Genomic DNA, 27,835 nt, shown 5'->3' on the forward strand with positions numbered 1-27,835 from the left:
GTGCCATGCTTAAAAAACGGCCCTAAGTGTTTTTGCTTGAGGTTTGCATAGCCGTACTAGTCGATTCATTATTTATTTGCAGGGTTATATTTGCGGGGCATTTTTTTAGGGGTTAACTACACATGAATAAAGCAAACATCCAATCGAACTACATTTCCCAGAAGCAGCTACCGGATATTTGAAACCGCGGTGACTGTAGCGGGAGTTGCTAGACTTTCCAAAAACCGCTTGGCTTGTTTACATGGGGAACTGAAGTAGAGTTACGAGTGAATAACGACTACTAACGTTACAGTCTAATGCGAGACAAGACATGCATTCTCTGTCAAGCCTTTTGAACTTTCAAGGGGAAGATTCCCTTCAAAAGCGAGAGTATAAGTACCTAGCTAGCCAGTATCCATAGTGCTAACTACCGATCGACCTAGTCTAGATAGCTAGTATAACGTATCTTTTAATCATCACGTTTTTTTCTCAATCTCTGACAATGGCCTCGAGAGGTAAATAATTTATTTTCATAAACTGAATTAACTTGTTATAGCTTTTGAGCTCCAGTCATGCACTTGAGAAGAAAAGACTCAACCTGGCACATGCAGACCGTCCTCCTTAAAACACCCAGCAACGTTACAGTAGCTTGATTTGACTAGTTTTCTGACTATCTGAACTATGGAACTGCATCAGTTCCAAGCCACCACTTAGTTTCAAACAATATAAAAGCCATTGGCAGATAGAAACCGTCTGGTATTGTCAATATTTTTGCTGTATTGTCTTTTGCAGTGTGGCAACACCCTTACGTCAACATCTTCAAGCACATGAAAGTTGAAGAATGGAAGAAGTCATCCAGAGAGGGGGATGTGACAACATACATGGTAGCGCAACAGACCATTACAGCAGTTCAATAATTATACCTCTGTCATTACATGAGGCTGTAAACAATTTGACCATGTAGCCCATACATACCACACATAATATATTACATATTTTCACATTTTTCATTGTGATATTCTGCCAGGACAAGACACTGAAGTGCTCAGTATTGAGAATTCGGGGGTCTATTCCAGCCAGCAACTATATCCTCCTACCAAAGACCAGCACTCAGTCCCTGGGGCTGACTGGACGATACTACTACCTCCTCTTCAAACCCAGCCCTGCCAAACACTTTGTGGTGCATTTGGACATCGCTGCAGAGGTACTGAACACATGAGGTCATGGGGGTGTTTTATTTTCACACCTGGTACTAGTTTTTCCATAACTCCTTATTAGTTTAATCGTTATATATGGCACTAATATTGTCAGTGCTATTAGTTAGGTTACTGCTGTTTCCAAGAAGTAGTTGTGCATTTATGCTGCTGTTCTTTGTTTACATTGTGATGCTAGACACTCCTACTCACAAGAAATCTTATATGAAGCTATGTTAATTAACTTTTCTGTTAGAGCCCATTATGACATTTAATAGCCTGGCATTTAGCCTGATCAGGTATTCAACTCTCATTTCAACAGGCTGCATTGCAAAATCACAACTGAGCCATCACTGAGTTTTGGCGTCAAGAGAACGAAATACATTTTGGGGTTGTCTTAGCTCTTCAGATTTTAATAATCAAATATTCCCTAAGGCATGCCTGGAGATTTCACACTGTATATTAGTAAGAATATCCAATTTGATTTGCAAGGGATTTAGATAACTATAATCCTGGAAAGGGATGTGATGATTAACTTATTCCTCTGACACACTGACAATGAAGTGCTTTGAGAAACCATCATTTATTCAATATACAGGATACACCTATAGAGCTGTCTTCAATAGCTTAGTTTCCCCTGGTGTCCTCAAGATTTGTTTCCCATCTGTCGCTGAAGCCTTTCACCATTCTGGTATTTTGAGTTTCAAACCTTTACATGAGCCATCTTGCTGTGCAATTACTATGAATTATGATTATGAATGGCTGACCATTGTAGCGATTGTATCAACACTGTACAGATAACAGTACCTGTATGTGACCATGCGGTCATTTGCCCTCTCTCAGTACTGTGCTCTCGTATGCTAGGAGGGCCAGGTGATCCGCGTCTCCTTCTCCAACCTGTTCAAGGAGTTCAAGTCCACGGCCACCTGGCTGCAGTTCCCCTTCCTGTGCGGAGCAGCTAAGGGCTCGGTGTACGAGAGCACGGCCAGAACAGCCAGACGCGGTAAACACCAGGGATGGAAAGAGTAACGCTACACAAAAACTACTCAAGTAGTTGGGGAACTAATCCTTTAATGATACTGTGCTATATGGTTCTGTGGTGCAGATCTAGTGGGCCCGGCCCCCTCTGCTGTGCGATGGACCTGTCTGATGATGGACCTGCAGTACGTGCTGTCCGTCTACCTCAACCGACGCCACAGCCACCTGAAGAGTGTCAAGCTGTGCGCCAACATGTCTGTCAAGAACATGTTCACCAGCGACCTGCTCCTAGACCCTGGTGAGACTGGATTCTTTTTTGTGTTATTAGTATTATTTTTAGTTTTGTTTTACCTTCATTTAGACAGGGACATGGGGACAAGTTCATTTCATTATTCTATCCCCTTTAACAAAAGGACATTGGACACCAATGTCCAAAGTAGAACACAAAGAACCATCATGAAACCCTTGAACCCTCTGCATAGAGTGCTATTATTTTACTTTAAATATGTTTTGCAACAATGCACCACTACTGTAGGCACAGTACCATTCAGTCAATGGGGCTAGTTTTCCAAAAAGTTCTTGAGCTCTTGCCGTGACTTAAAAGTTTCCAACATCTACTGTCCACTGTGAGACATTTATGTTAGCCAAGCTGCAGAACAGAAACATCACGGCTAGTCGTCTTCTTTGTCTTCTTTTCTTCTTCATCCATTAAGAACAAAACTATCTTTATGTCCATTTGCTGGTCCAGGGGTGTCCTTCAGCGAGGCCAAGCAGGCGGGGTTGGCGTCCGCCCACGGCACAGGCCCCATGCCCAGGGAGATGAGCTTCCCTGTGTCCAAGGGGGACAACTGGCACAACCTCTATGACTACATAAGGTGAGCAGCATTACCACATACGTGAATGAAACATATCACTATGGTCATTATTTCCTTAAGCACACACACATACACACACACTTATACAGTGTAGAGTACAGTATACGGAATTCCTACTGCATATTATTCTTATTAGGAAACTAACAGGTTACTGGACTGATAGGTGTATGTTCCCAATAAATTCAGTAAAGAAAGGTATTATGGGATGTCCTCAGGTTTCCCTCTGATGGTGCCAAGATGCCTTTCGACTCCATTCAGAAAGGCCTTACAAGCCCTTTGTCCAGTAAGTGTCATACAAGGCTTAAGACAAAGATCAATAAACCCATGGTTATACTGTTTCTCCACTGCTGAACAACCCCCACACACACACATATTCACACACACACACACACATACACATACATACACACACACACACACACACACACACACACACACACACACACACACACACACACACTTCCACTAATCAACTCATTGCGGAATGGGAGTTTTAATCTTCTTAAAAAAAAAAAAAAAACATAATTTGGGACAACACAAGCAGTCAGAGATGAGATGTGTGTGATCATGTGTGTGATCATGTGTGTGTGCATGTGTGTGATCATGTGTGTGTGCATGTCCTCCCCAGCGTGCGGCCCAGCTGGGACCGGCCCAGTGAGAGAGACGTCCCGCCGGGTCAACCTCAGCCAGTCGGTCCAGGACCGCGTGTCTCTCATCCAGCAGATCACCACACCCAAACCAGTGAGACTGTTCACACAGCCCAGCCATGGCGTAGCGTGCTAGGTTATAATATATATCACACACTGTGGCTGCTTGCTTTTATTGAAGGCGTTACTGAAGATGCCTGGGATGTATAGTCAGTTCACATACTCTAGACCGTGGGTTCCCAAACTCCATCAATGTGGGCCTCCCCTCTGAAAACAGTGACACACCCACGACCCCCCCCCCCCCCCAAACCCCCTAAATTTGTCAATTTTGCAAGGCAGTGTTATGCAGTGCCTATAACGTTACACAGCTAAGTTAGCTCGGTGGCACCTGTTGCTAGTTAACGTTATGACGTTTTCGCACAATACATTCATGCCTGCGGGGGGAGGCTCTCTCTGCACTATCCACTCCCAATTTAGTATACATCTCTCCCATTATTTATTTTGATCTTCTGAAAATCACCTTTCATTCATAAAAACCATAGAAAATTCAAAAAAAAAAAAAATGTTTTCCTTTTTTTTTCTTTTTTTTTTTTCTAACCATCCCTCCGCGCCTCCCCTGAATTGGGGCCCCCCATGGGAGGCGCGCCTCACAGTTTGGGAACCCATGCTCTAGACAAAGATACTTATTGGATTAAAATCAAGGACTCCTGTGCACTTCGTCTTCGTCGTTTGCAATGAAAAACCTTTTACTACTTGGCTCTGTGGACCAGGCTATTTATTAAAGACAACGATTCGGTGCTGGGAACGAATCGTTTTTGATTGCAAGGGAAGAAGACAGTGTGCCGAAGTTTATTTGACTACAGTTGGCCCATGGTGTTCTCTGACGCACCTGTCTACCTACAGGTGTGCAAATGTTTTGCCCCTTTTAAGTCGCTTTGGATAAAAGCTTCTGATAAATTACTAAAATGTAAATGTGCTAGTTTGATTTAGGTCGTTTTAGATAATTTTGGACGCATCCTCAGAGTATTCTACCCCCCCCCCCAGCTCCCGAGACATCGGACCCCCCTGGTGACCGCCAGCGTTCCTGAGCTGGGCGTGGTCGCTGCTGGACTGAGCAGCAGCCAACACATCCAGGGGGACTGCGGTAGCCATGGCGACGACCCTGAGGACAGAGGGGATCCGGGGTCGTGGGCCTCCAGTTCACACCGCTCGGCCCCCGGGACCCCCTGCGCTGACGACGGGGGCGTGCACGTGTACGTGCACCCTGAGGATGACATCATCAACCACACAGATGACAGTGACGTAGAGGAGGTGAGGTTCATACAGGATCAATGATCCACACACACACACACACACTCACACACTCACTCACTCACTCACTCACTCACTCACTCACTCACTCACTCACTCACTCACTCACTCACTCACACACACACTCACACACACACTCACACACACACACACACTCACTCACTCACACTCACTCACTCACTCACACACACACACACACACACACACTCACACACACACACACACACACACTCACACACACACACTCACACACACACACACACACACACACTTCGAACCTCACACCTCTGTCATAACAAGTTTGTGTGTCTACGGTAGTAGCAGTGTTCCTCTTAGAGAGGCATGGTGAAACACTGTTGATTTTGCACCTCCAGGTGGTGTGTACCGCCGTCTCAAGACCGGTTCCCCTTCCATCTACCAAGCAGTCCAAACAGCGGGTAAGAGGAGGACCACCCTCACACCAACGCCTCATGGCTCTCTCAGCTTCTGTTTAATGCCCTCTGCGTGCGTGACTCTGTGTCTGCTTGTGTGTGTGTGCATACTTGTGTCTGTTCTGTCTCCTAGAAGCTGCACCCGGACCCCATTCTCAGGCTGAATCGAATCATCGGTTTCGGAGGAGCCACTATGAAATGTGTAAGTGCCCACAGAGATATTACATATTTAGTCATGTGAGGGCAAATGTAATGGAAATGTGTTTTATAGCGGAGTGAGTTTATTGTATGTCTGCATTGTATTCCGTCTTTTCTTTTGTTGTTGTTGTTGTTCTCACAGTCTTTGAGAAAGAGACCTACAGTAGGTTTCAATAGGCTACCCTGTTCAAATATAGATTAACTTTTTTTTTTGTTTATTGTACATACATACACATACATAAACATTCCAGCACTAATGTCGACAGGAAGAGGAAGACCAATCTTGCTTCTGTTGACGCTGGCTGTCTCCGTAGGCTCTGTGGAACAAGAGTGGCGACACGGTGGTGTATCCCTGCCACGCCATCATCGTCTCCATGGAGATCTCCTCAGGACAACAGAGGTTTTTCATTGGCCACACAGACAAGGTTAAGGACGTACTGGAAATGGCCGCCTATTCTCCCGTGGTCACGCACACACACACACACACACACACACACATACACACACACAAACACACACACACACACATACACAACTATACATACAACCATACACGCACACAACCACACATACACACAGTTAATTGTACAAGATACTTGGTTTTCACTCTACCCTCATTGAACCTTTAGATTTTAGATGTTTTATAGTCACCAAATACAGAAGTGTTATGGGGTATGTCTGGGGTGGTGTGTGTGTCTGCGTGCTTGTGACCATGATTGATTTCATCCCACTCTGTCTCCATTCAAAACACAGAGCATTACACATTTATTATTATTTCTGCCTGTGTGTATTGATTGACGACAAACAAAAAGATGTGACCAAATACAGAAGGATGTTTTGGTACCCTGATGAAGACGGCTTGCTGTCTAAACATGGGTGGATTAGAACATATTTGGCCTGGGACTCCTTATTGTTGTGTTGACTGAGCCAGCCTGCCCCTGTCTAATACAGGTGAGCGTTTCCTCCTTATTTCCGCCTGTGAATTGCGAGTGTCAGATGACAGTGTGTGTGTGTCTGTGTGCTGCCAGGTGTCTGCTCTGGCGTTTAACGGGAACACCACGGTGCTAGCGTCAGCCCAGACCGGCAGCCAGAGTGTGGTCAGGGTGTGGAACTACCTGAAGGCCAGCTGCCTGGCCATGTTCAAGACCCACGCCCACTCGCTCTCCTCGCTCAGGTGACCGCACCGCATATACGCACGCTCACACACACACACACACACACACACATACACACACACGCATACCGACCTCTTCTGAGATTCAAATCCAATCTTGCATATTCCTTTCTGAGGTGGCCAGGTGAGCGTTTTCACACACAAGAACACAAATACACACACAACTTAATTATCTTATTTAACACTGGCGCACACACACACACACACACACACACACACACACACACACACAGGTGTCCTTGCTGTCCTCACCTCTGTGTATCTCTCAGCTTCTCGTACAGTGGAGGTACCCTCTGTGGAGTAGGCAAGGACAACCACAGCAAAACGGTAAGCACCGTCCAGCACAGCTGCACTCCCAACCTGTGATTGGTTTAACTTTGCACTGCACTGACTGACAGGGCGTGTTTTGTCGGCAGTTCACATCTTTGGCAGCCAGATTTTGAGGCCTTATGAAAAAGGCCATCTAGAGGCAATTCATCACTTAGTATGGCAGTCTGCATTAGTCATCTTCACTCCATTGGAATGGCAGTGGAGTGTGTGTTTTTTTCAGTGTGTGTTGTTGTGGCTGTGAATGCAGATGTTTATCAAATAGTTGGGAAGCTTTTGTTTTCAAGATTGCTTGAACATCCTGACAAAGGCTCTTTGCCTAAATGTTGGTCTATTAAAATCACAGCAGAGGAGAAAATTTGAGTGTGCGACTTCCTTATTTTTTATTTTTTACTGTTGATTGTTCAATTAGTCTGCACCTCTGAAAATGTAAGATGTGCTCCACTCTCCTGTATAAGATTGTTTTATACACATAAGAGTAGATACTGTTCTTCTAGTGGCCAGGGATGACCAACCTACTGCTTGATAGAGATTACAATGATGAATCCTAAAATGATCACCAGTAATAAAACAAAGTGCTGAATGATAGAACAGTTTGAACAGTCTCAAGCTGTTTCAAGGTGGTAGGGGCAGCGTGTATATAAATAATGTCACCATCATTTCATTTTTTTATTTATTTAACCTTTATTTAACCAGGTAAAGAAGCTTGAGATTAAATAACTATTTTTCGAGCAACACCTGACCAAAATGGCAGCAAAAAAAAACAAGAAGAAACTAAAAGACAGACCAATATAGAACACAGCTGGCCAGAAGACAGAGAACACAGACTAAAGAGGGAGAGAGATAGAATAGAGCATCATGCAGTATCCAAAGTGGGAGGACAAGAGGGAGGGGGGGGGGGGGGGTAAAGGGGAGGCTGTGGAAGGAAGGTCATGTTAGATTAGCGTCATACAAAACTAGCCTGAACTAAAAGCTTACATGAAAAACATTGTTTCTATATAGAAGAATCCGAGTTTCACCCGTAACTTTTTACATACATGTAGTAACATACTGTAGCTCATTAACTTGCATCTTGAAGGAGAGCTTTTCATCAGTCATCAATACAAATCCCAAGATATTTGTAAGAGGAGACTCTCTAAATTACAGAACCATTGAAAGTGCCGATATTGAAGTCAGCTTCCTAGAGAGCAGGATCTAGAGAATTGTATATATTTTGTTTTTGCTGCATTTAAAACAGGTTGAACCTGTAGAAGTGATCACTGGATGAGTTAAAACAGGTTGAACCTCTAGAAGTGATCACTGGATGAGTTAAAACAGGTTGAACCTCTAGAAGTGATCACTGGATGAGTTAAAACAGGTTGAACCTCTAGAAGTGATCACTGGATCGAGTTAAAACAGGTTGAACCTCTAGAAGTGATCACTGGATGAGTTAAAAGCTCTCCAAGATGGATCACGCTTCTCCCAAGTAGATGAATAAATGAGTGTGTCATGTGTTTGGTGTCCTTGCCTCACCCCTCGCAGATGGTAGTGGTGTGGAGCACACAGCACGCCAGAAAAGGAGAGGTAACAGTGTTGGCCAAAGCACACACAGATGTGGACATACAAACCATGAAGATCGCCTTCTTTGACGATACAAGGTGACCACATACGAAAGTGTCTCTGAAATGGAAATGGGTCATAGAGATGCTCGAACCCTGTTTGTGTGTGTGTGTGTGTGTGTGTGTGTGCCCTGTGTGTGTGCATACTCCTGCATTTTGTGTGTTGACTCATGTGCTTGTGTGTGTCATGTCAGGATGGTGTCATGCGGTCGTGACAACGTGCGTCTGTGGCGCGTGAGGGGCGGGGCCCTGCGCTCATGCCCTGTCAACCTGGGGGAATACCACTCCCTGGACTTCACCGACGTCGCTTTCGAGGAGGGACACCCTGCGGACGGCGAGCCTGACGACAGAACACTGTCAGTGACCAGCTCCGCACATGAACCCCACATTCAGACTGTATGCCCATCACTCTGCCACACCCGTCCTCCTCACACACAACCCCCCCAATAAGGATTTCTGAAGAAGCACACAGTGGCCTTCCGCTTCTAAAGGCCGCTTTTACTCGGAAAAAACACGACAAAAAAAACCCCAGAAAGCCACTGTTGTCTGTCCTTTCTTCACAGCTTTGCCAGCAGCCGGAGTGGCCACATCCTGGAGATCGACTATGGGAGTGTGACGATAAAGAACGTGAGGAGACTGCAGCCGGCCCAGCTGCCCCACGGCCAGCGCCGGGAGAAACAGACCTTCACCACGGGTGAGGGGAGCTGGGGGTGGGGGTGAGGGGAGCTGGGGGTGGGGTGAGGGGAGCTGGGGGGCAAAATCTCAGCGTGGATGTGTTTGAGGTGTTGATGATGAATCGAGAGAACAGGGAGGGGAGGAAAGAGTGATTCAGAGGGAGAGAGAGAGATGGTGAGAGGTGAAGATGAACAGAGAAGATGTCCTTGAGAGAGAGAGAGAGAGAGAGAAAACCATGACCTTTAGGATAAGACTAGTATAACTGGGCTTTTAGGGTGTTAGTCCAAGCCTTTACATCCTGTGGCTTAAAGTGTCTGTGTGTGTGTGCGTGTGTGTGTGTGTGTGTGTGTGTGTGTGTGTGTGTGTGTGTGTGTGTCTCAGGTCCAGGCATAGCTGTGAACAGCATCAGTGTGTGGTCAGCGTTCTGCGCCACCGGCTCGGAGGACGGCTACCTGCGTCTCTGGCCCCTGGACTTCTCCACCGTCTTCCTGGAGGCTGGTATGAACAGCATTCAGCCCCATCCCCAGCCTGCCGGTCAATCATCTCCATAGGAAGGCCCAAAAAGTGTGATGTGCATGCAAATGAGCTATTACATCATCATTTCACTTTTTGGGGTCACAGAAGCAGCTATGTCAATCAAGCTCTTGCATACTGAATAATAAGGACATTTTGAAATCATAAACATGGTAAATTAATGCGAAACATAAAAAAAAGAAAAAAGAAGTACCCCTTTAACATTGATTCGCGTCGCAGCACAGTTTGAATGTTGGCTGTAAAACATTTGTACGGTATTGATGTTCTTTGAATGTGTCGGTACAACATGCTGCACTGTTCAGTATAGGAGTGTGGAAGCTGGATTTACAACTGCCAAGAGAGTTTTAAGCAGTTTAGGAATTAAATGTTTGTTTTGAAGCGGCTGCAGTTCTAAAGATTTGACAGGATGAATCTTCAACAGTCCAGTTTGAGAGACATTTTAGAACTAAAGACATTTTAAAACTGCTCGTCTTGGCTGCTGTATTTGAAACTAACTTCAGGCACCCAGTCTGCAGATATCAACGGTATCACGCACGCGTACAACCACACACACATATTTTGCATGTACCGATTATTCCTCTTCTCTTTGCTCCCCCCCTCCCAGAGCATGAAGGACCGGTGTCCTTGGTGTCAGTGTCAGCTGATGGTCTCAACGTAATGGCTGCCACTTCCAGCGGTAACCTTGGCTACCTGGACGTGAGGAGCCGTGGCTACAGCACCCTCATGAGGTCGCACACAGACAGCGTGCTGGGCGTCAGCGTGGACGGCGTCCGTCGGCGCCTCAGCTCCGCCTCCTGCGACGGCACCGTGCGCGTCTGGGACATGGACTCCATGCAGCAGGTCAGATAAACAGCTGCAAAACATGTTACAATGTTACAACTGCCACGTGTGAATTTTGTTTTGTTTTGTCCAAAGTGTACGACAAAACTAAACAAACAGCTTTTATTGTCATATACTGTAGTGAGACACACGGTCACCGCTTATCTAATATGGGGCGGGTTTAATACAACGACTGTACCCATTTGATACGATGATACGACGACTAACCTACGTTTCACTCTGATTGGCTGTACGTCTATCCAAATGCGTCCGGACTCCAGAGGCATTTTGGTCTCCAGCTCCAGACCCTTTGCAGTTTTGCGAATTGGGTCTGAGTGAAGCCAGGGTACCATTTCAGGGGGACGATCAACTTTCTTTTTGTCTAGTGCCCTCGCAGCTCAAGACGGCTGTGGAGTTCATCAGGTCCGTTGCAGGTTTCCTTGAGCTAGGAAATGTGACATCAGCCAATTAATTGAGCGGTTTCTTTCCTTTATGGTGCACCGCAAGGAAATCCTGAGACAGCGCTGAGGCAGCATGCAGGCAGAGGCGAGCCACCAGTCACTGATGCAACATTCAGAAAGAGCTTTTGGAAACACTGTAACAAGGGGGCATACGCAGGTGCAGTGATACTTTTACCCTGACGAAGACGGACAGGAGCGCTTGGATTGGTCCCCGGGCGTGGCTCATGCACGCTGCCTACTGTATGCTCCCGGCTAACCCTGGGGGAAGGATAATGGGATGGGTTAAGAGCAGGAGAAGCATTTCATTGGCAACGCTGATGTGTGTGTGTGTGTGTGTGTGTTCCTTGTGTTGCCCATTACTCACATGTGTTTGAGTCAAGTGTACTTGTGCATGCTGTATAACAAATCAATAATTCTTCTTATTCCATTCTCTCTAAACCGTTTGATTTAACTGTGATTCAACCCTTGTAAACGGCTCTGAACCCCGTGTGCTCGTCCTCCAGCTGTATGACTTTGTGTCGGAGGATACCCCCTGCTCCGTGGCCTTCCACCCCCGCCTGCAGGTCTTCTCCTGCGGATCCAGCTCCGGGGTCGTGAGAGTGTTCGACATCTCCAGCGCCAACCTGCTGGCCGAGCACAAGTTAGTTCTAGAGTTCACAACCGCACCTGCACACCTGTTGTCTTTTTTTCCACTTTGTATTTAGTGTGTCTTTCACTTTATCTGTGTGAATAAGAAAAACATGACCTGACAAGTAGCATAACCTGGGTAATAACAGGTAAAAATACGCATGATTTCTGATAACTGGACCAATTCAGTTTTGTATTCCATTGTATTGTACATAAGAGTGAAGGTTGAATGGTCTCTAGATCTAAGAAAATACATAGTTTTATAATTTTATGGTGTTTTTCCCCAGCCATATACAGTACCCGTTCAACTCTAATCGACTTTACTGGTGCATTCGTTTTTGGTCGGAGGTGGCAAGTCGCAAGTGGCAAAATACCTACCTCCGACCTGTGTGCATTCAAGCTATATACCATTATATCACAGTTACCTAGTTATATCTATATACCATTATATCACAGTTACCTAGTTATATCTAGTGCATTCGAGCAACTGGGGGCTGAGAAACATATCCGAATTTGCGACGAGGAAGTGCGAGTTCATGCGGTGTTTTATTTAATAATTCCTAGTAGCAAGTCGCAATTTGCCACCTCCTAGTTATAAACGAACGCACCATACTTATTTCAACTCCTACAAACCCTTGCATGTGCTCTTTTTAGGTCTCTACACAGACCTTAAGATGTGCAATATCTGTCAAGGGGAAAGTTTACTGGTAGAGTGTATGAGCTGAGGGATGATTATGAAATACAATCTTTTCAATATTATAATTGGCTATGCAGATTCAGTTAAAAGTAATGCTTGAACTTCAGGTCTTAGGGCTCATGGTTGTGTTTTCTGTGTTTGAAATAAAAGAACACACTAGTAGCTCCAATGAAAAAGACTTATTTAGGCTGCTGTGTTTCTACAGCAGGTTCCCTTCGTCAGGGCATCTTAGTTCGTATTCTAGCAGCCAGCACCTCTCCAGGTGTGTGCTTCCCTCCATTCCTTGGCCTTTCCATGTAAATGGTAAATGGTAAATGGACTGCACTTATATAGCGCTTTTCCACCTTAGCGGCACTCAAAGCGCTTTACAATGGCCTCTCATTCACCCATTCACACACACATTCACACACCAATGGTGGTAGCTGCCAATGCAAGGTGCTAACCTGCTCATTGGGAGCAATTTGGGGTTAGGTGTCTTGCTCAAGGACACTTCGACATGTGGACAGTCAGAGCTGGGATTCGAACCACTGACCCTTCGATCATTGAACAACCCGCTCTACCAACTGAGCTACAGCCGCCCCTGTGTTTGTGTTTCCCGTGCGTCAGGCAGCACCGAGGCCAGGTGGTAGGCCTGGCCTTCTCCCCTGATGGAGAGTTCATGTACAGCGCCGGCTCCCTGGGCTCTCTGTCTCTCTACAACTCCTCCCAGGAAGACCACCACGTGGTCAGAGTACTCGGTGAGTATGTAGAGATGGGATGTTTACAGTTAAAACACCTTTAAAGTTATTTATCTGGGCAATAACAAAGCACTTTATACATTAGAAAAAGTAAATTAATTTTAATATAATAAAAAGTAACCATGTGTTTCGGCATCAAGCTTTCCTGAGGGTGTCACACAGCTGTCAGGGAACACCTGGTCCTCACTTGGACATGGTGTTGTGCCTAGAGAGTACGTACACATAAAAACTCCAGCAGAGGCCTGTACACGTCATATTAAATGGCAGACGTCATCAACAGTGGTCGAGAATACAGACACGTGACATGAGAAAAGGCGGTAATTCTTGCAGGGACAAAGGATGGTTATTCTGGAGCAGACAACGTCTAGGTGTCTCGACCTCCTGGAGAGGTCATCCTGTCTATGTGAAAGGTTGAGGGAGGTGGTGAATTACAAAGGAGGTGTTGAAACGTGAAACTACAATTTCTATGACAGTATCATTGCATTATCAATAGTTATTACATTATTAGTTGCTACACACCTTTAGATGCAAAGTGGGAAGTAACAGTTAGAAATAGCTACATCATTGATTTGTCAAAAATCACAGAAATACCATCGTGTATTTCTAGTTGACCGTTCTCCAGAGAAGCTCTCATCAAATCCCAGTGTTGATAATGATGTAGATACCACTCACCTCCCCGCCCTCTGCTAGGCAATGTGGTGGCGCGCGGTGCCGAGCGCGCTCCGGACGCCCTCAGCGTGAGCAGCGACAGCCGCTGTCTGGCCTTCGTCGGCCCCACAGAGTACACCGTCACCATCATGGACGCCCGCTCGCTGGACGAGGTACTGTTTGTCAGCATAACAACAGCCCCCCACCCCTGTCCTCTTGATGGCTTCAGTGTCTTCCTGTGGGGGGGGGGACTGTGTCCCGGGCTGAAGCACACAGTGTCACGGTTCATACAGGTGCTTGAAGTCTTTGAAAATGCTTGAATTTTAATGTGGCGCTCTGCTCTCAAGCTTGGGAAAGTTCTTGAATTTTGAATGAAGTGCTTGAAAGTGCTTGGATTTAGTTAGTTACTGTATAAGTAGCGTAAATGGTAAGCAGACCATTATCACATACCTTATCAATTATCGTACAAATCATTAGTAAATCATTTAAAACTTGTTGAATAGTCATTTATAAATGATTCATTAAATGTGAGCTGACCATTAGCATACCTTATAAATGATTTTATTAGATTACAATAGAAAATCATTTGAAACATGTTTATAAATACATAGCTACTCATTTATAAATAGCTTAGTAACGTTTATAAATGTTGTAATAATGATTTGTAAAGGATGAACAGATGCTTTTTAAATGGTAACAGAGGTTATTCTAAAGCATTACCAAATCTTTTTTATAGCTTCATGGACCAGGCTTAATCCATGTCTAGAAAATCAGATCCACATGTTTTTTCAGCTGTCTACGCTACTGTACACATTACCTACTCTACACAATATGATGCTCCTTGTTGTGCCTGAGCGAAGTCCCTTCTTCTGCTCCACCTCCTCCTGCTGTGCCTCCTGTTCCTGTTCCTGCTCCTGTTCCTGTTCCTGCTCCAGCTCCTGCGTGTGGATGTGAGCATCCTGGATGTGGAGAGCACTAGTCTGGACTCGGCCCTGAAGGTTTGCTTCTCCCCAGCCTCCACCGGCCATCTGCTGGTCACCACCTCCGCCAACAAGATCCTCTGGATCAGCGCCAGGACCGGAAGGCTGCTCCGAGAGGTGAAGTACTGCTTCTACCCTCACTTGCTCCTCTCTTCCATCTTGGGCCCTCTGATTTACAAACACACATGATCAGCTCCCATAAACACAAACGACGATGCTACCGTATGTGCTCCCCCCTTCTCCGCAGGCCTCTAAGGTCCACAAGCACCAGTGCTCGTCTCTGGCAGTGAGCGAGGACGGACGCTTCCTGCTGACGGCAGGACACAACGCAGTCAAGGTGTGGGATTACAGCATGCAGCTGGATGTCAACGCCCAGGTACCTGGCCAACAGCCTGTATCCCTGCCTTGAATAGGCACAATCAATAGGTGTTTCTAAGTAAGACAAAAGGATACATAAATATATTTTCATTCTGGTTTGGTGATGTAATTAATCATTGGATGAATCAAATGCTAGTGTCATTTATTGTATCTAAATTCTATAATCTTTTATTGCAGTTTTACGGTTGCATAGGTATGTAGTTTAGTCCTTCAGGTTAATTTAGTCATCCACACTGCCTGTGTCAGATGTTCATAGGACATAGCCAGCCGATCCGCCAGGTGAGCTTCACCCCTGACCAGATGGGCGTGGTCTCGGTGGGAGACGCCATCTTCCTTTGGGACTTCCTGGCCCACCCCCTGGAGTCTGGGATTTGTCATCTGTAAGTCTGTCTGTATCTCTCGCTAAACACATCTATTTGTCCACATATATGGGGCCTCATTTATAAACGTTGGCCACATGCAAAATAATGCATATGTAGACAAATCGCTAGCACCCATACCCCACCCCGTCCGTCCGTCCCAGCATGTCCCTGTCTGTATCTTAGTATGGTTTGTGTCTGTATCCGTATCAGGTTTATGTCTGTATCTTAGTATGGTTTGTGTCCGTATCTGTATCAGGTTTATGTCTGTATCTTACAGTAGTATGATTTGTGTCTTCTCTGTTGCTTGCAGCTCACCCCCTATTGCAGGCTCCGTCTCGCCAGCTAAATCAGGTAAACTTCTAGTAGACAAATGACAGACTGTTTACCTCTGTTGCCCTGGGATGTAATGGACAATAAGCCTGCATTTACATTACATTTTAGTAATTTAACCCAAATGACTTATAATAAATCCATTTGTCTAGATTAAGATTAAGATTATTGAACTAACTGTACATCGCTGTCATCGTCAATAACAAGTGCCACTAGCAGTCACAGTGCTGCAGACAGGAAGATGTGGTAATGAATCCCATTTGTGTAATCACTTCCAAAAGCTAACTCGGAGCCCGATGTCAACGGAATGATGCTATCCAATGGGATGCCTCGGCGGACGGCGCCCCTCCCCTCTTCACCTCCGCCCTTGTTGGACATCAGCGCCATAGACAGGATTGTACAGGAAGGTAGGTGAAGTCATTTTTTTCCAGTCCTGCTTATTTTTTCTCCCCTGCTCTATGTGCTTGCTATCACTGGAGTGTTAAAGAAGATATGTTGGGTGAACTATGTGGCTATTGCTCAACCTAGCTCTCCAGTAGGAGAAAGGGAGTTTCTGTTATGACATTCACCTATCCAGGTCTTTCAGATCTGCTAATTATCATTAGGTGAAAGGGTCGAAGGAACGGAGGTATTCAGACTGAGGGAATGTCTCTTGTTCTGTCTGTCATCCCACTTGACCTTTCTCTGTCCTGCTCTGCAGATCTGCAGTCCTTGTCTCTGTGTGAAGACACTGGCGATGTCCCGCCCGTCCCCCTGTCACGCCCGTCCCCTGCCCCTGCAGCTGGCTCCTTCCTCAAAGTCACCGAGATGGCAGGGGGCGGAGACGTGTCACCTCAGAAGACCAGTCAGAATGGAGGATGGGACAGTGGTAGGTACCAAGCAGGGACCACTTCAACAACAAGGAAACTATGGAGCAAACAATCGTTTCCTCAGTAATGATATATTTTCAATTTCTTTCAAAAAAATTTTTTGTGTGTTACTTATGCAGTTGACATTGTCGTAGAGAAGCCTGTACGACCTGACTGCTATAAGCACTTCACCCCACGTTTCAAAACCTCCACTCTAGACCAGGTAGAGACGACGCCACACCTCTGCTTCACCTCCAGTCAATGATACATGAATGTGCTGCTTGTTGTATAAAAACTAAATCTGCCTGTTTGCCTCCATCTCAGACTGCTGTAGCCCCCCAATCAGGCGAGGAGGGCTTGAGCCTGAAAGCTGTGATTGGCTACAACGGCAATGGGCGTGGCAACATGGTGTGGAATCCAGACACAGGTAGGTACCTGTACATCCTCCAGCAGGTCTATTTTATCTACAACTCAATACTGCTGACAGACATAGACAGTGCATAATTGTATCATTGGGCGCGTTCGGAAATAGGCACTCCGAGTGCCGGAGCGTACTCTGACACGAGATGGAGTGTTAGTAAATTGGGAGCGTTGCTAGGATGTCTCGTTGGGTTATTCAGAGCGCCACACTCTGGGAGTGTCAGAGCGCACTCTGACCACTCTGGTTGAGGAGACGGAGCGTGAGAGCACCAAAACTAACGTCACCACAGAAATGGCAGCTCTTCAAAGATGCACAGAAATCGGTAAGTTCTAAAGTTATCCGAGGTTATTGGTCAGGTAATTTCTGAAGTCATCTGAGGTTATTGGTCAGGTAATTTCTGAAGTCATCTGAGGTTATTGGTCGGGTAATTTATTTCTAAAGTTATCAGAGGTTATTGGTCGTTGTTAACATGCTTATCTGCTAACGTTACCATTACGGTTATTCAGCTATGTTAACCAAAGTTAGCTAACCTTAGCTGGATAACTCAAATAACTCGCTAGCTAGCATCTAACTATCATTTTTAGTACTAGCCTAGCACAACGTGCTATGAACTGAATGAAATAATTCAACACAAATTCCTGGATACAACTCAAACCGGACATTTTCTTTCTCCGGAAAGTTCGTTTATTCAAACATTCAGAGCGCACTCTGGTTCTTAGAACGCACGCACTCTGATTTCAGTGTAGAGCGTATATTTCCGAACACACCCATTGATTCCATGTCTTTCTGATGTATGTTGTGTTTGTGTGGTTTAGGTAAATTGATATATGTTACCTTACATTTACATTATACTGTGTTGCAGGCCTGTTTGCGTACTCGTGTGGCTGTCTGGTGGTGGTGGAGAACCTCCACACCGGCTCTCAAAGACACTGGCGAGGGCACACAGAGGAGGTCTCCTCTCTGGCGGTCACCCACGATGCACAGGTAGGGCTGCAGTGACAGTAGGGATGATGGTGGTGATGACCAAGATGATAGTGGTCGACGACGAGGGTGATGATGATGATGATGGTGGTGAGGTCCATATAGCTGTAGTGATGATGATGGTAATAGTGAAGAGCCGTTGTTTCAAAGAAGATATTACACGGTCAAGACTGAATGTGGATGTAAGTCTGTGACTCAGTCTATTTGAATATGATTTCTCCGTGTGACTTGTTGGGACGTGCAGAACAGTGTATTCATATTTGATTGTTTTGGTGAGTGATTCAGTCAGGTCATGTTTGTATTTTTGTGATTCTCTATGACCAGCCAGGGGGAGGGGCTTGGCTCAAGGTCTGCGTCTCTCCTCTTTCTTCCAGACGGTGGCGTCAGCGGCGGGGGTCAGCGGCAGCTCCAGGAGCCTCATCTGCATATGGAACGTCCAGGACGGCGCCTGCAGAAATACCATCTCCTACCATCGGGGGGCGGTGCAGAGCTTGGCCTTTTCCAGAGACGACTTCTTCTTCCTCTCTGCCAGTGAGTACATGTAGTGATCCCTGGGGGAAATTGGACAATAGCCCTCCAGCTCGGGGGAAACCTGGCAGAGTTGTCTCTGGGTACAGATCTCCAAACAGCTGTCTACCCTAATCAAGTACTGAACGTTATCAACCGGGGAACAGCAAAAGGGATGATTTACTTCATGGCATCAGGAACTGTTTCAGAGCAATCCAGATATGCATGGGAGCCGTCATACCCATTACACATTCATTCAAATACACAAAAGACAAATTTATTATCAACCCCTATTTATTATTATGCCTCCGCCGGCGACAGACGTGGCCGGAGGCATTACGTTTTCGGGTTCACCGTCCGTCCCATTCTCGTGGACGCGACAGCTCTTGAGGGAATTTCTTCAGGTTTAAATGTCCACTTGGACTCGAGGATAAACCGATTAGATTTTGTTGGTCAAAGGTCACGGTCACTGTGACATCCCAAAAGACGTTTTTGGTCATAACTCACAACGCTACGCTAATTATGACAGAATTTCACACAAATATCTAATAGGATAAAAAGATGAAGCCCGAAGACATTTTCTGTCCAAAAGTTCAACTTCACTGTGACATCATAATGTTTTGCTTACCACTGCAGCTGAGAAAACAATCTCATAATCACATTAAATAAACACTGTCCTTGCAATGGTAAAGCAATGTTTATTCATTATACCATGGCCTGGGTGAATACTCGATTCTGATTGGCTGGAGGGGTGTGTATTATTTTTCGACAGATGCACGGATAGAGCCTCATCACAGTTTTCACAAATCACAAATGAAAGCAATGTTTCACATCTCAGCTTTAAAATGAAACAGCCTTTTAATCTCGGCTCTACGTTTTAATATGTTTTCAGGCGAGAAAGTAACCATGTAGATTCCCAGTATGTGGTCAGTTTATAATTATATGCTGCAACTTGTTTGTGTTCCCTGTCTGGCAGTCTGAGCCTGTCTGGTCCACTTGTCCTCTACACAGCCGAGTGTGCTTGCATCAAACACCTTTTGCACTTGACTGAAGCACATATTCTCCTGCGATTACGTACACAGTATTATTCTTTTGGTGATTCAAATTGAAATGTTCAATGTTTGGTTTCTGTAGAAGGACCCTCAAAGTCTTCAGATTCCAGTAGACAGACATGGATGTAAACTGAAGCTTGACTTGTTGGCGGAGGCATACAACTGTGAGGCGGTTATTTCTATTAATAATATGATAGTCAGTAGTAGCAGCAATCCTGATGTAGCCAAGCACCACCAACACTAACTTAACAAAAAACACCAACACTACTAATCCCTATCCCCACCAATCCCACTACTCCTCCCTGCCCTCCTCCTGCAGGTGACTTCCGGGAGCCTGAGGTGGCGCTGTGGAGCAGCAGGACGTTCCAGCTGCTGTCCCGGGTGTCGGCGCCAGGGCCGCTCCACGCCGCCTCCTTCAGCCCCTCCTCAGCCTGCCAGCTGGCCTGCGTGGGCAGCCAGGGGGTCGTCTTCTGCCTCATCTCCACCGCCGGCCCGGACCGGGAGCTGCAGGTACTGTAGGACACCAACACACACCTGGGACACAGGAGGCGCACCTCAGCTGTGTTGGGGGCACCTCTGTGTGTTTGATTTAGCGAATCTGCTTTGTTCATGGTTCTCATAGTGTGAGAAATCTGCAGAAGACAAGGAGCTCTATTTCCCTTTGATTAGTAGTGTATCCATGGTTTGTTCAGCTACACTGAACACAAATATAAACGCAACAGGCAACAGTTTCAAAGCATTTACTTTTACAGTTCTTAAGTTGAAATGAATTCATTAGGCACTAATCTATGGATTTCACATGACCGGGCTCAGGCTCGTGGTCAGTCAGTAGTATCTGGCAACAGCCCTGGTGGACACTCCTGCAGTCAGCATGCCAACTGCACACTCCCTCAAAACTTGAGACATCAAATCAAACTTTATTTGTATAGCGCATTTCCATCCTGAGCTGTATTTTCGCTGCGCTGTCATTCACTCCATAATTAAACCTGTGGAAAATGATCATAGTGAGCGGAGCCATTTAAGGATGGGCTGCCACCGGCCCGCTGTATCAACGGGGCCTCTCAGCAACAAGGGTCAACAACGTGCTGGCCTGACCCCTGACCCCTGACCCCAGTCCTCCCCTCCCGTCCCGTCCTGCAGGTCCAGAGGGTGGGCGTGCCGGAGGAGGTGGGTGAAGTGGAGCTGACGGCGCTCTGCTACAACGCCAACGGCATCCTGTTCACCAGCACCAACAGAGGACACGTGTGTGTGTGGGACTGCCCCACCCAGCGCTGCTTCATGACCTGGGAGGCTGACCAGGGAGAGATAGGTACCAGATAGATAGATAGCCATTCAGGTGTGTGTGTGTGTGTGTGTGTGTGTGTGTGTGTGTGTGTGTGCGTGTGTGTGTGTGTGTGTTTTCAATCTGTCTTCTACTGTGGTGTAAAACATTAAGTGCATGCGTGAATGTGGGGAGTGACCTTAATATTACTGTGTGTTTGTGTGTGTGTTTTCATGTGCGTGCGTTTGTGTGCGTGTGTGTGTGTGTGTGTGTGTGTGTGTGTGTGTGTGTGTGTGTGTGCGTGTGTAGGTGTGCTGCTGTGTCGAGGCAACCGTCTGCTGACCGGCAGTAATACCCGTAGGCTGAGACTGTGGGGGGTGGCAGCTGTCCAGGGGATGAGGCCTGGGGGAGAGACCTGCACAACAGAGGACAGGTCTGGAGCACGCCACTACTCATCCACCTGTCCTCCTCCCCCTCCTCGCATTCTCATCTTCATTCTTCTCATCCTTCCATCCTCATCTTTCCATCTTCTTTCCCCAACTAACTACTAAAAGTATAGTCTGTTCTACTCACAATTCTACTTTTCAAATCCACAGAGTTTAGACATGTAAAAGCTTCCTGGCTTTTTTAGTCCATGTTTTACATGTTAGGATTCTCATAGGTTAGTATATCATATTCATTCATTCATTCATTCATTCATTCATTCATTCATTCATTCATTCATCCATTCATTCATTCATTCATTCATTTATTCATTCATACATTACTGTGCACTTGTTATCCTTTAAGATCGTATATCTTGTGTACAGTGTACGTATGTGACATTTCGGTCATTTCGAAATCCCCTAAAATAAAGAGAAGGTTAATTACTTTAATTACTTAATGACTTCTTCCTCCTCTGTTCTGATTGGTCTGTGTGTGTCTGTCACGCAGGGGCGCTCTGGTGTTACTGGAGCAGGAGATCACGCTGGATGGGACGGTGGTGAGCGCGGCCTTCGATGACGTGATGGACATGGGCATCGTGGGCACCACGGCGGGCACCCTCTGGTACATCAACTGGGTGGACAACACCAGCATTCGCCTCATCAGTGGGCACAAGACCAAGGTACTGAACCAGACTCTTTATTTTCAGATGATGTTCCTTATTTAATATTTAATTAATATTAATTATTAATTAATTAAAATAATTAATATTTTATTGTATTAACGGTTCTACAGTATCTCTGTCACTCTTTAGCATCCTGTTTGACCTTTTTTTCAGGTCACCTACTATACCATTTTTAAGACTGGATTATTAATATTGCCAAGCACCAGTTAATTGCAACTAAATCATTTAAGTTATATCGTATCTTAGTATATCACTTTTCACCATCATACTTGTTCCAGTGGCACTAACCACCCCCCCTCCCCGACCCCCTCCTCTGTTGCCAGGTGAACGCCGTGGTGTTCAGCCCAGATGAAAGCAGCTTCGCCAGCTGCGGGGAGGATGGCAGTGTGAGGGTGTGGTCCGTCCCCAGCAACGAGCTGGTGGTGCAGTTCCAGGTGCTCAACCAGGTGAGGGGGACATCCAGCTCAATGAACTCAAGTAGGGCTGCAACTAACAACTATTATGATAAGTGATTAACCTGTCGATTATAACTTTGATTAATTGATTAGTTCAGAGGCTCTTTTTTATTTTTGTAGTTTATACAGTATAGGCACATTTTGATCAAACATGTTTTTGGTGCTTAACAGTGCAAATGGCAACAGCCATTAACTGTGGACTTAAGGTCACATATCATATATATATATATATATATATATATATATATACACATACACACACATATACACATGTCTCTTTGAAGGTTAATAATTATTAAAGGTACCCCGAGGAGTTTATTTTTGGTTACGAAACAGTCTCATTTTAATGTGGGGGAATCAACATTACCCACACTTGTTTATGTGTCCATTTTCGACAAATGTCGTTTCTTCTATGTAGTTTATTTTTAGATTATTATTTCGTGGTCGGGTCGTCCAGAACTTCCTTGGAATGACGAAACGATTTACTGCAGTAGCCTACGGCGCCGACAAGAGACAGCGTGAGCAAATATGACCGTTATATATTGTGAAAAGTAACGTTACTAGTAAGACCTATGTAATTACCTCGTCGGTGGCCATCGTTCCGTCTTCAAAACACCCGGCTCAGGTAGCTAAGGTTTTGCGCAGGGAGGCTCATGGGAAATTTGGTCTTTTTGGGCGGAAAACACTTCCGCTTCCCGAAACTCCTCGTAGGGCCTTTAAGCTTATCTACTGGACTTATTTCGGTCTTAGCACTACGGGGCACAGATGTATTCAGCTGCCACAGTATCTCTGCCACATGTGCATTGGGGGTTGCACATGTTATTGACTATCATTGCTTTGTTGTTGCAGCCCTACGTACATAAAACCAGGCTCACTCTACACAACAACTACAAACTTCGAATAATTCTCTAATAGAAATGCAGAATAATATATTTCCTTTTTGACATAGTCACTGATACGGTTGAGTTTTCCTAACCACGCTACACACTCCCTACCCCACCCCCTTCCTCTATTCCTATTGGTCAGAGCTGCGTGTGTGTGTGCTGGAGCCCCGCCCTGGGCTCCCCCAAAGGGGGTAATTGCGTGACGGCAGGCTACAGCGATGGAACCCTCCGGATCTTCCACTTGGCCTCCTCAGAGATGGAGCTCAAACTGCAGCCCCACCCGGTGGCCGTCTCGGCTGTCCAGTACTCCGCCAACGGTCAGAGCCCCTCTGGGAACACCTAGGAGTGCAGTGGGAATGGAATATACTGTAGAATACAACGTTATTGTTTAACCAAGGCTGAAAACATTTCCTACATCTGCAGTGTGTAACTTTTGTGCTACTGTATGAACCTGTTATGAACTACCTACGAGCTAGCAATTAGGGGACATTTTGGAGTCAGGAGGTCTACAAAGATGCATTTTTCACACAGCAGCTCAATCACTTAACGTTCTCGATGTATCATAGCAATATAGCAATATTTAAATGTTTAAAATGGTACATACTGGAGTACCCTCACAATAGTGTTGTATTTCTTTGAGAAGCTGAGGGGGAGATCGCACCGGGAAGCCCACGTGCACAACTGGGTGAAATTGAACAGTGTTCTGCTGCCTCTTGAGGTTGTGAGTGGTAGTGCAACTGGTCATGCCGACTTCTGACCCTCAGGTCAGGTGATCCTCTCAGCGGGGAGGGATGGTCTGATGGCGGTCAGCAGCCCAGTGACAGGACTGACCCTCCGTGTCATCAGTGACCACAGGGGGGCACCCGTCACCACCATCCAGTGTGTGAAGAAGCAGGTTAGTATTACATCTGGCTCTGAAGTACATTCTATCAGGCTTAGTGAATTGGACGGCTCTCACTATGAGTGTCAAATGAACCAAGAATGGTAATGAATTCTTCTTTCCACCAGTACAAAGAATTTGGACTCGAAGGCAACGAGATGTGGTTAGCTGCCAGCACAGATCGACGTGTCAGCATTTGGGCGTCCGATTGGATGAAGGACAAGTGTGAGCTGCTGGATTGGCTTACTTTTCCTGCTCCCGCCCATCCTGAGGTAACTGATTCGATCAGCAGTGACAATCACAGTACATGACTGACAGGATGTTGAGTGCAAGCGGCCTGTAGATAGCTATGCCTATAAGATACGCTTATTAAGATCAAGATTCTTTTATTTGTCACATGTAATGTACAGTGTACAGTCACAATGAAATGTGATTATGTGATCCAAGATTATGCTTGAAACAGATGAACTCTAATACTCAATTCCAAATAAAATTGACAAGTTACAAATTTACAAGTTATTAAAATTACAAATTTTTGGTTGGCTTATGGTCAGTTGCATGACGTGTCTTGTGAGACCACAGGAGCAACTTGTTGAGAATTCTAGCGTCACTTTGACTTCCAGTGTGGCAGTAGTTCCAGATCAGTGTTCATTTATGACATCTCTGATGTCTTCTTTCTTTTTGGGTTCCTGACTATATCCATCTAAGCTGAGGGTGCTGCATTGCTTCAGGCTCTAACAAGGCCCCATTAAACTGGCCTTATAGCTGGTTTAATTCAGTGTGAAAAAAAGAACACAGATACCAAATTGCATGTCTCTATTCGAAGGTTAACCATTATTACGCGTATCTACTGGACTTATTTCGGTCTTAGAGGCATTAGTCCAAGAAGATCGTGTTGGGAATTTTTCTGGTTTGTGGTATCATATCTCTATCTCTATCTCTCTCTCTCTCTCTCTCACACACACACACACACACACACACACACACCATTCTAGGATCCAGACAGCCTGCCTCCCAGCCTGGCTGCTTTCAGCCCTTCTGACCCGGGCCTGGTCGTGTACACTGGCTATGGGGTGGAGAAAGAGCTGTCCTTTTACAGCCTGGCTAAAAAACAGGTCTATCTACATGTCCTATCAGCCTACCTGTCCTACATGTCCTATGGGTCTACCTGTCCTACATGTCCTATCAGTCTGCCTGTCCTACATGTCCTATCAGTCTGCCTGTCCTACATGTCCTATCAGTCTACCTGTCCTATCAGTCTGCCTGCCCTATATGTCCTATCAGTCTACCTGTCCTACATGTCCTATCAGTCTACCTGTCCTACATGTCCTATCAGTCTGCCTGTCCTACATGTCCTATCAGTCTACCTGTCCTATCAGTCTGCCTGCCCTATATGTCCTATCAGTCTACCTGTCCTACATGTCCTATCAGTCTACCTGTCCTACATGTCCTATCAGTCTACCTGTCCTACATGTCCCATCAGTCTACCTGTCCTACATGTCCTATCAGTCTACCTGTCCTACATGTCCTATCAGTCTACCTGTCCTACATGTCCTATCAGTCTACCTGTCCTACATGTCCCATCAGTCTACCTGTCCTACATGTCCTATCAGTCTACCTGTCCTACATGTCCCATCAGTCTACCTGTCCTACATGTCCTATCAGTCTACCTGTCCTATATGTCCTATCAGTCTACCTGTCCTACATGTCCTATCAGTCTACCTGTCCTATCAGTCTACCTGTCCTACATGTCCTATCAGTCTACCTGTCCTACATGTCTTACACATGCACTAACCCCTCCCCCCTCCTAGTTCAGTAGTTTTTTGACAGTGTTATGTCCTTCTCTGCCCCAGGTCATTAGGAAGATGTCCCTGTCCCACTGGGCCCTCAGCCTGAGCCTCTCCCCCAGGGGTCATCTCATAGCGCTGGGCTCCAAAGGTACTCCTCACCTCCCTGTAACTTCTTCAAGCTCAATGAGATCCCTTTTTATAGTTCAATATTCACCTTTACTTGCTACTGGCCTTAGTAATACCCCAAAAATAATTTTCGTGACATATTGTAAGACTGCATGAGACCCTGTGAATTTATTATTTTAGAATTTCGGTGTACTGGCTAGTACACTGGGGGGAAATCTTGTGGTGGAAGACACGTTTTGCGTGTCACAATATCAGGAAGACAACAAACACACGTTCACCAGTATGCCGCAGAGTTCCCAGTACGCCTCGTCCACGTTGTTGGTGTTAGGTGGTGGGAGGCACCTCATGGATCTATGGGTAAGGAGGCGGTAGTGTTTCCAGTTGACCTTTCGGAAGTTCCATCGCTTCACCGGCTCGCTCTACTGTGGCACGGCTACATATTTTTAAATTCCAACATGTTTCAACCAGCTGGACTTCATCAGGGCATAACAAAGGTGCTACGAGTTCAACCCTACAGTACACACAAAAAAACACCACAGGTGCCGAGTAGAGAGCAATGCCATTATTATTATTACCAAGCAAGCAATGAGTCTTAAGCAAAGAAAGCATTGTCACAACATGATATAACTAGATATAACAAGAATAGTAAGAATATACAAAAACATTTTCCACACATAAGAAGCTGTTATTCCTCACCTAGGAAAGGAGAAATGACAGTTGATAATCAGATAGGAAATAATCATAATATCAATCAATCAATCAAAGCTTTATTTGTATAGCGCATTTCATACCCAGAGGCAACACAATGCGCTTTACAGAGAACAAGGGAGGTGGGTATACGACCCACCCCTACATATTCCAGAGGGAAGCAAAAAAACAGTAATCACCCGGGGGCCAGATAAGTGAGATGTAAAAATTCTTCCCTAATAATAATTAAAATGTCCTCATATAGACCTGGATAATTCAGAGCATCAGGACAATGAATCCAAAGTTTCCTGTTGGTTCAATTGACAGATCTTGTCACCACCCCTTGTTAATGGTCTAATATGTTCCAAATGTTCGGGACCTTACCTTTTGTAATATAGCTTATCATGGTCCTATTGAAACGGTATGCCGATATCAGAGCGCGTTTGACGCAGCACTAGGGGTGTGAATTTCCACTTGGATTTCTGGACGCTACCTGAAACACTTGTATCAGCCTAGTTGTGGGGAAAGATGGAGAAGGTGAGAAAAGAAGCTGTGGAAGAAAATAACAGCAGGTAATCCAGAAAAAAAGACAAAAGATGTGACAGAGCTGTGTCTCCTGTTTCTGCCAGAGCGAGTGCTGAAGCTGATCAAGTCAACCAACGGCATGTTCCAGGACTTCCTCCACCACAGCGACTCCCTGCAGACCTGCCACTTCTCCCCCTCAGGAAGGCTGCTGTTCACCACAGCCTACAACGAGGTCCTGCTCTGGGACGTCCAGGGCCTGTAGGTATTGTAACCATTGAGATGTACAGTAGTCCCCATGGAGATGTATGGTACAAGACTGTTGTAATCTCCATGCTGTCGTGGACCATCAGA

General features: G+C 45.7%; 2 protein-coding genes across 2 annotated transcripts in view; one reads left to right on the forward strand and one right to left on the reverse strand.

Annotated features, from left to right (window-relative positions):
- Positions 1 to 27,835, reverse strand: part of anks3 (ankyrin repeat and sterile alpha motif domain containing 3) — a 204,546-nt gene that overhangs the window by 79,358 nt on the left and 97,353 nt on the right. The window lies entirely within an intron of this gene.
- Positions 482 to 27,746, forward strand: wdr90 (WD repeat domain 90; the record flags this gene model as incomplete). The annotated part of the gene is made up of 43 exons (XM_084456145.1): positions 482 to 494; positions 772 to 863; positions 1,007 to 1,183; positions 2,037 to 2,175; positions 2,278 to 2,448; positions 2,899 to 3,025; positions 3,241 to 3,308; positions 3,654 to 3,766; positions 4,717 to 4,983; positions 5,358 to 5,420; positions 5,548 to 5,616; positions 5,927 to 6,037; positions 6,641 to 6,786; positions 7,056 to 7,113; positions 8,635 to 8,750; positions 8,906 to 9,067; positions 9,275 to 9,405; positions 9,768 to 9,884; positions 10,525 to 10,760; positions 11,704 to 11,840; positions 13,131 to 13,261; positions 13,952 to 14,082; positions 14,845 to 15,006; positions 15,137 to 15,265; positions 15,514 to 15,647; positions 15,940 to 15,980; positions 16,232 to 16,366; positions 16,660 to 16,827; positions 16,963 to 17,030; positions 17,132 to 17,234; positions 18,091 to 18,212; positions 18,584 to 18,740; positions 20,088 to 20,278; positions 20,909 to 21,077; positions 21,339 to 21,462; positions 21,963 to 22,134; positions 22,461 to 22,583; positions 23,619 to 23,793; positions 24,241 to 24,371; positions 24,485 to 24,628; positions 25,352 to 25,471; positions 26,210 to 26,294; positions 27,589 to 27,746. 43 exons carry the CDS (start codon positions 482 to 484, stop codon positions 27,744 to 27,746), a joined length of 5,586 nt encoding a protein of 1,861 aa, XP_084312271.1.

This window comes from Borostomias antarcticus (assembly GCF_949987555.1).
Source record: "Borostomias antarcticus genome assembly, chromosome: 22".
NCBI classification, from domain to species: domain Eukaryota; kingdom Metazoa; phylum Chordata; class Actinopteri; order Stomiiformes; family Stomiidae; genus Borostomias; species Borostomias antarcticus.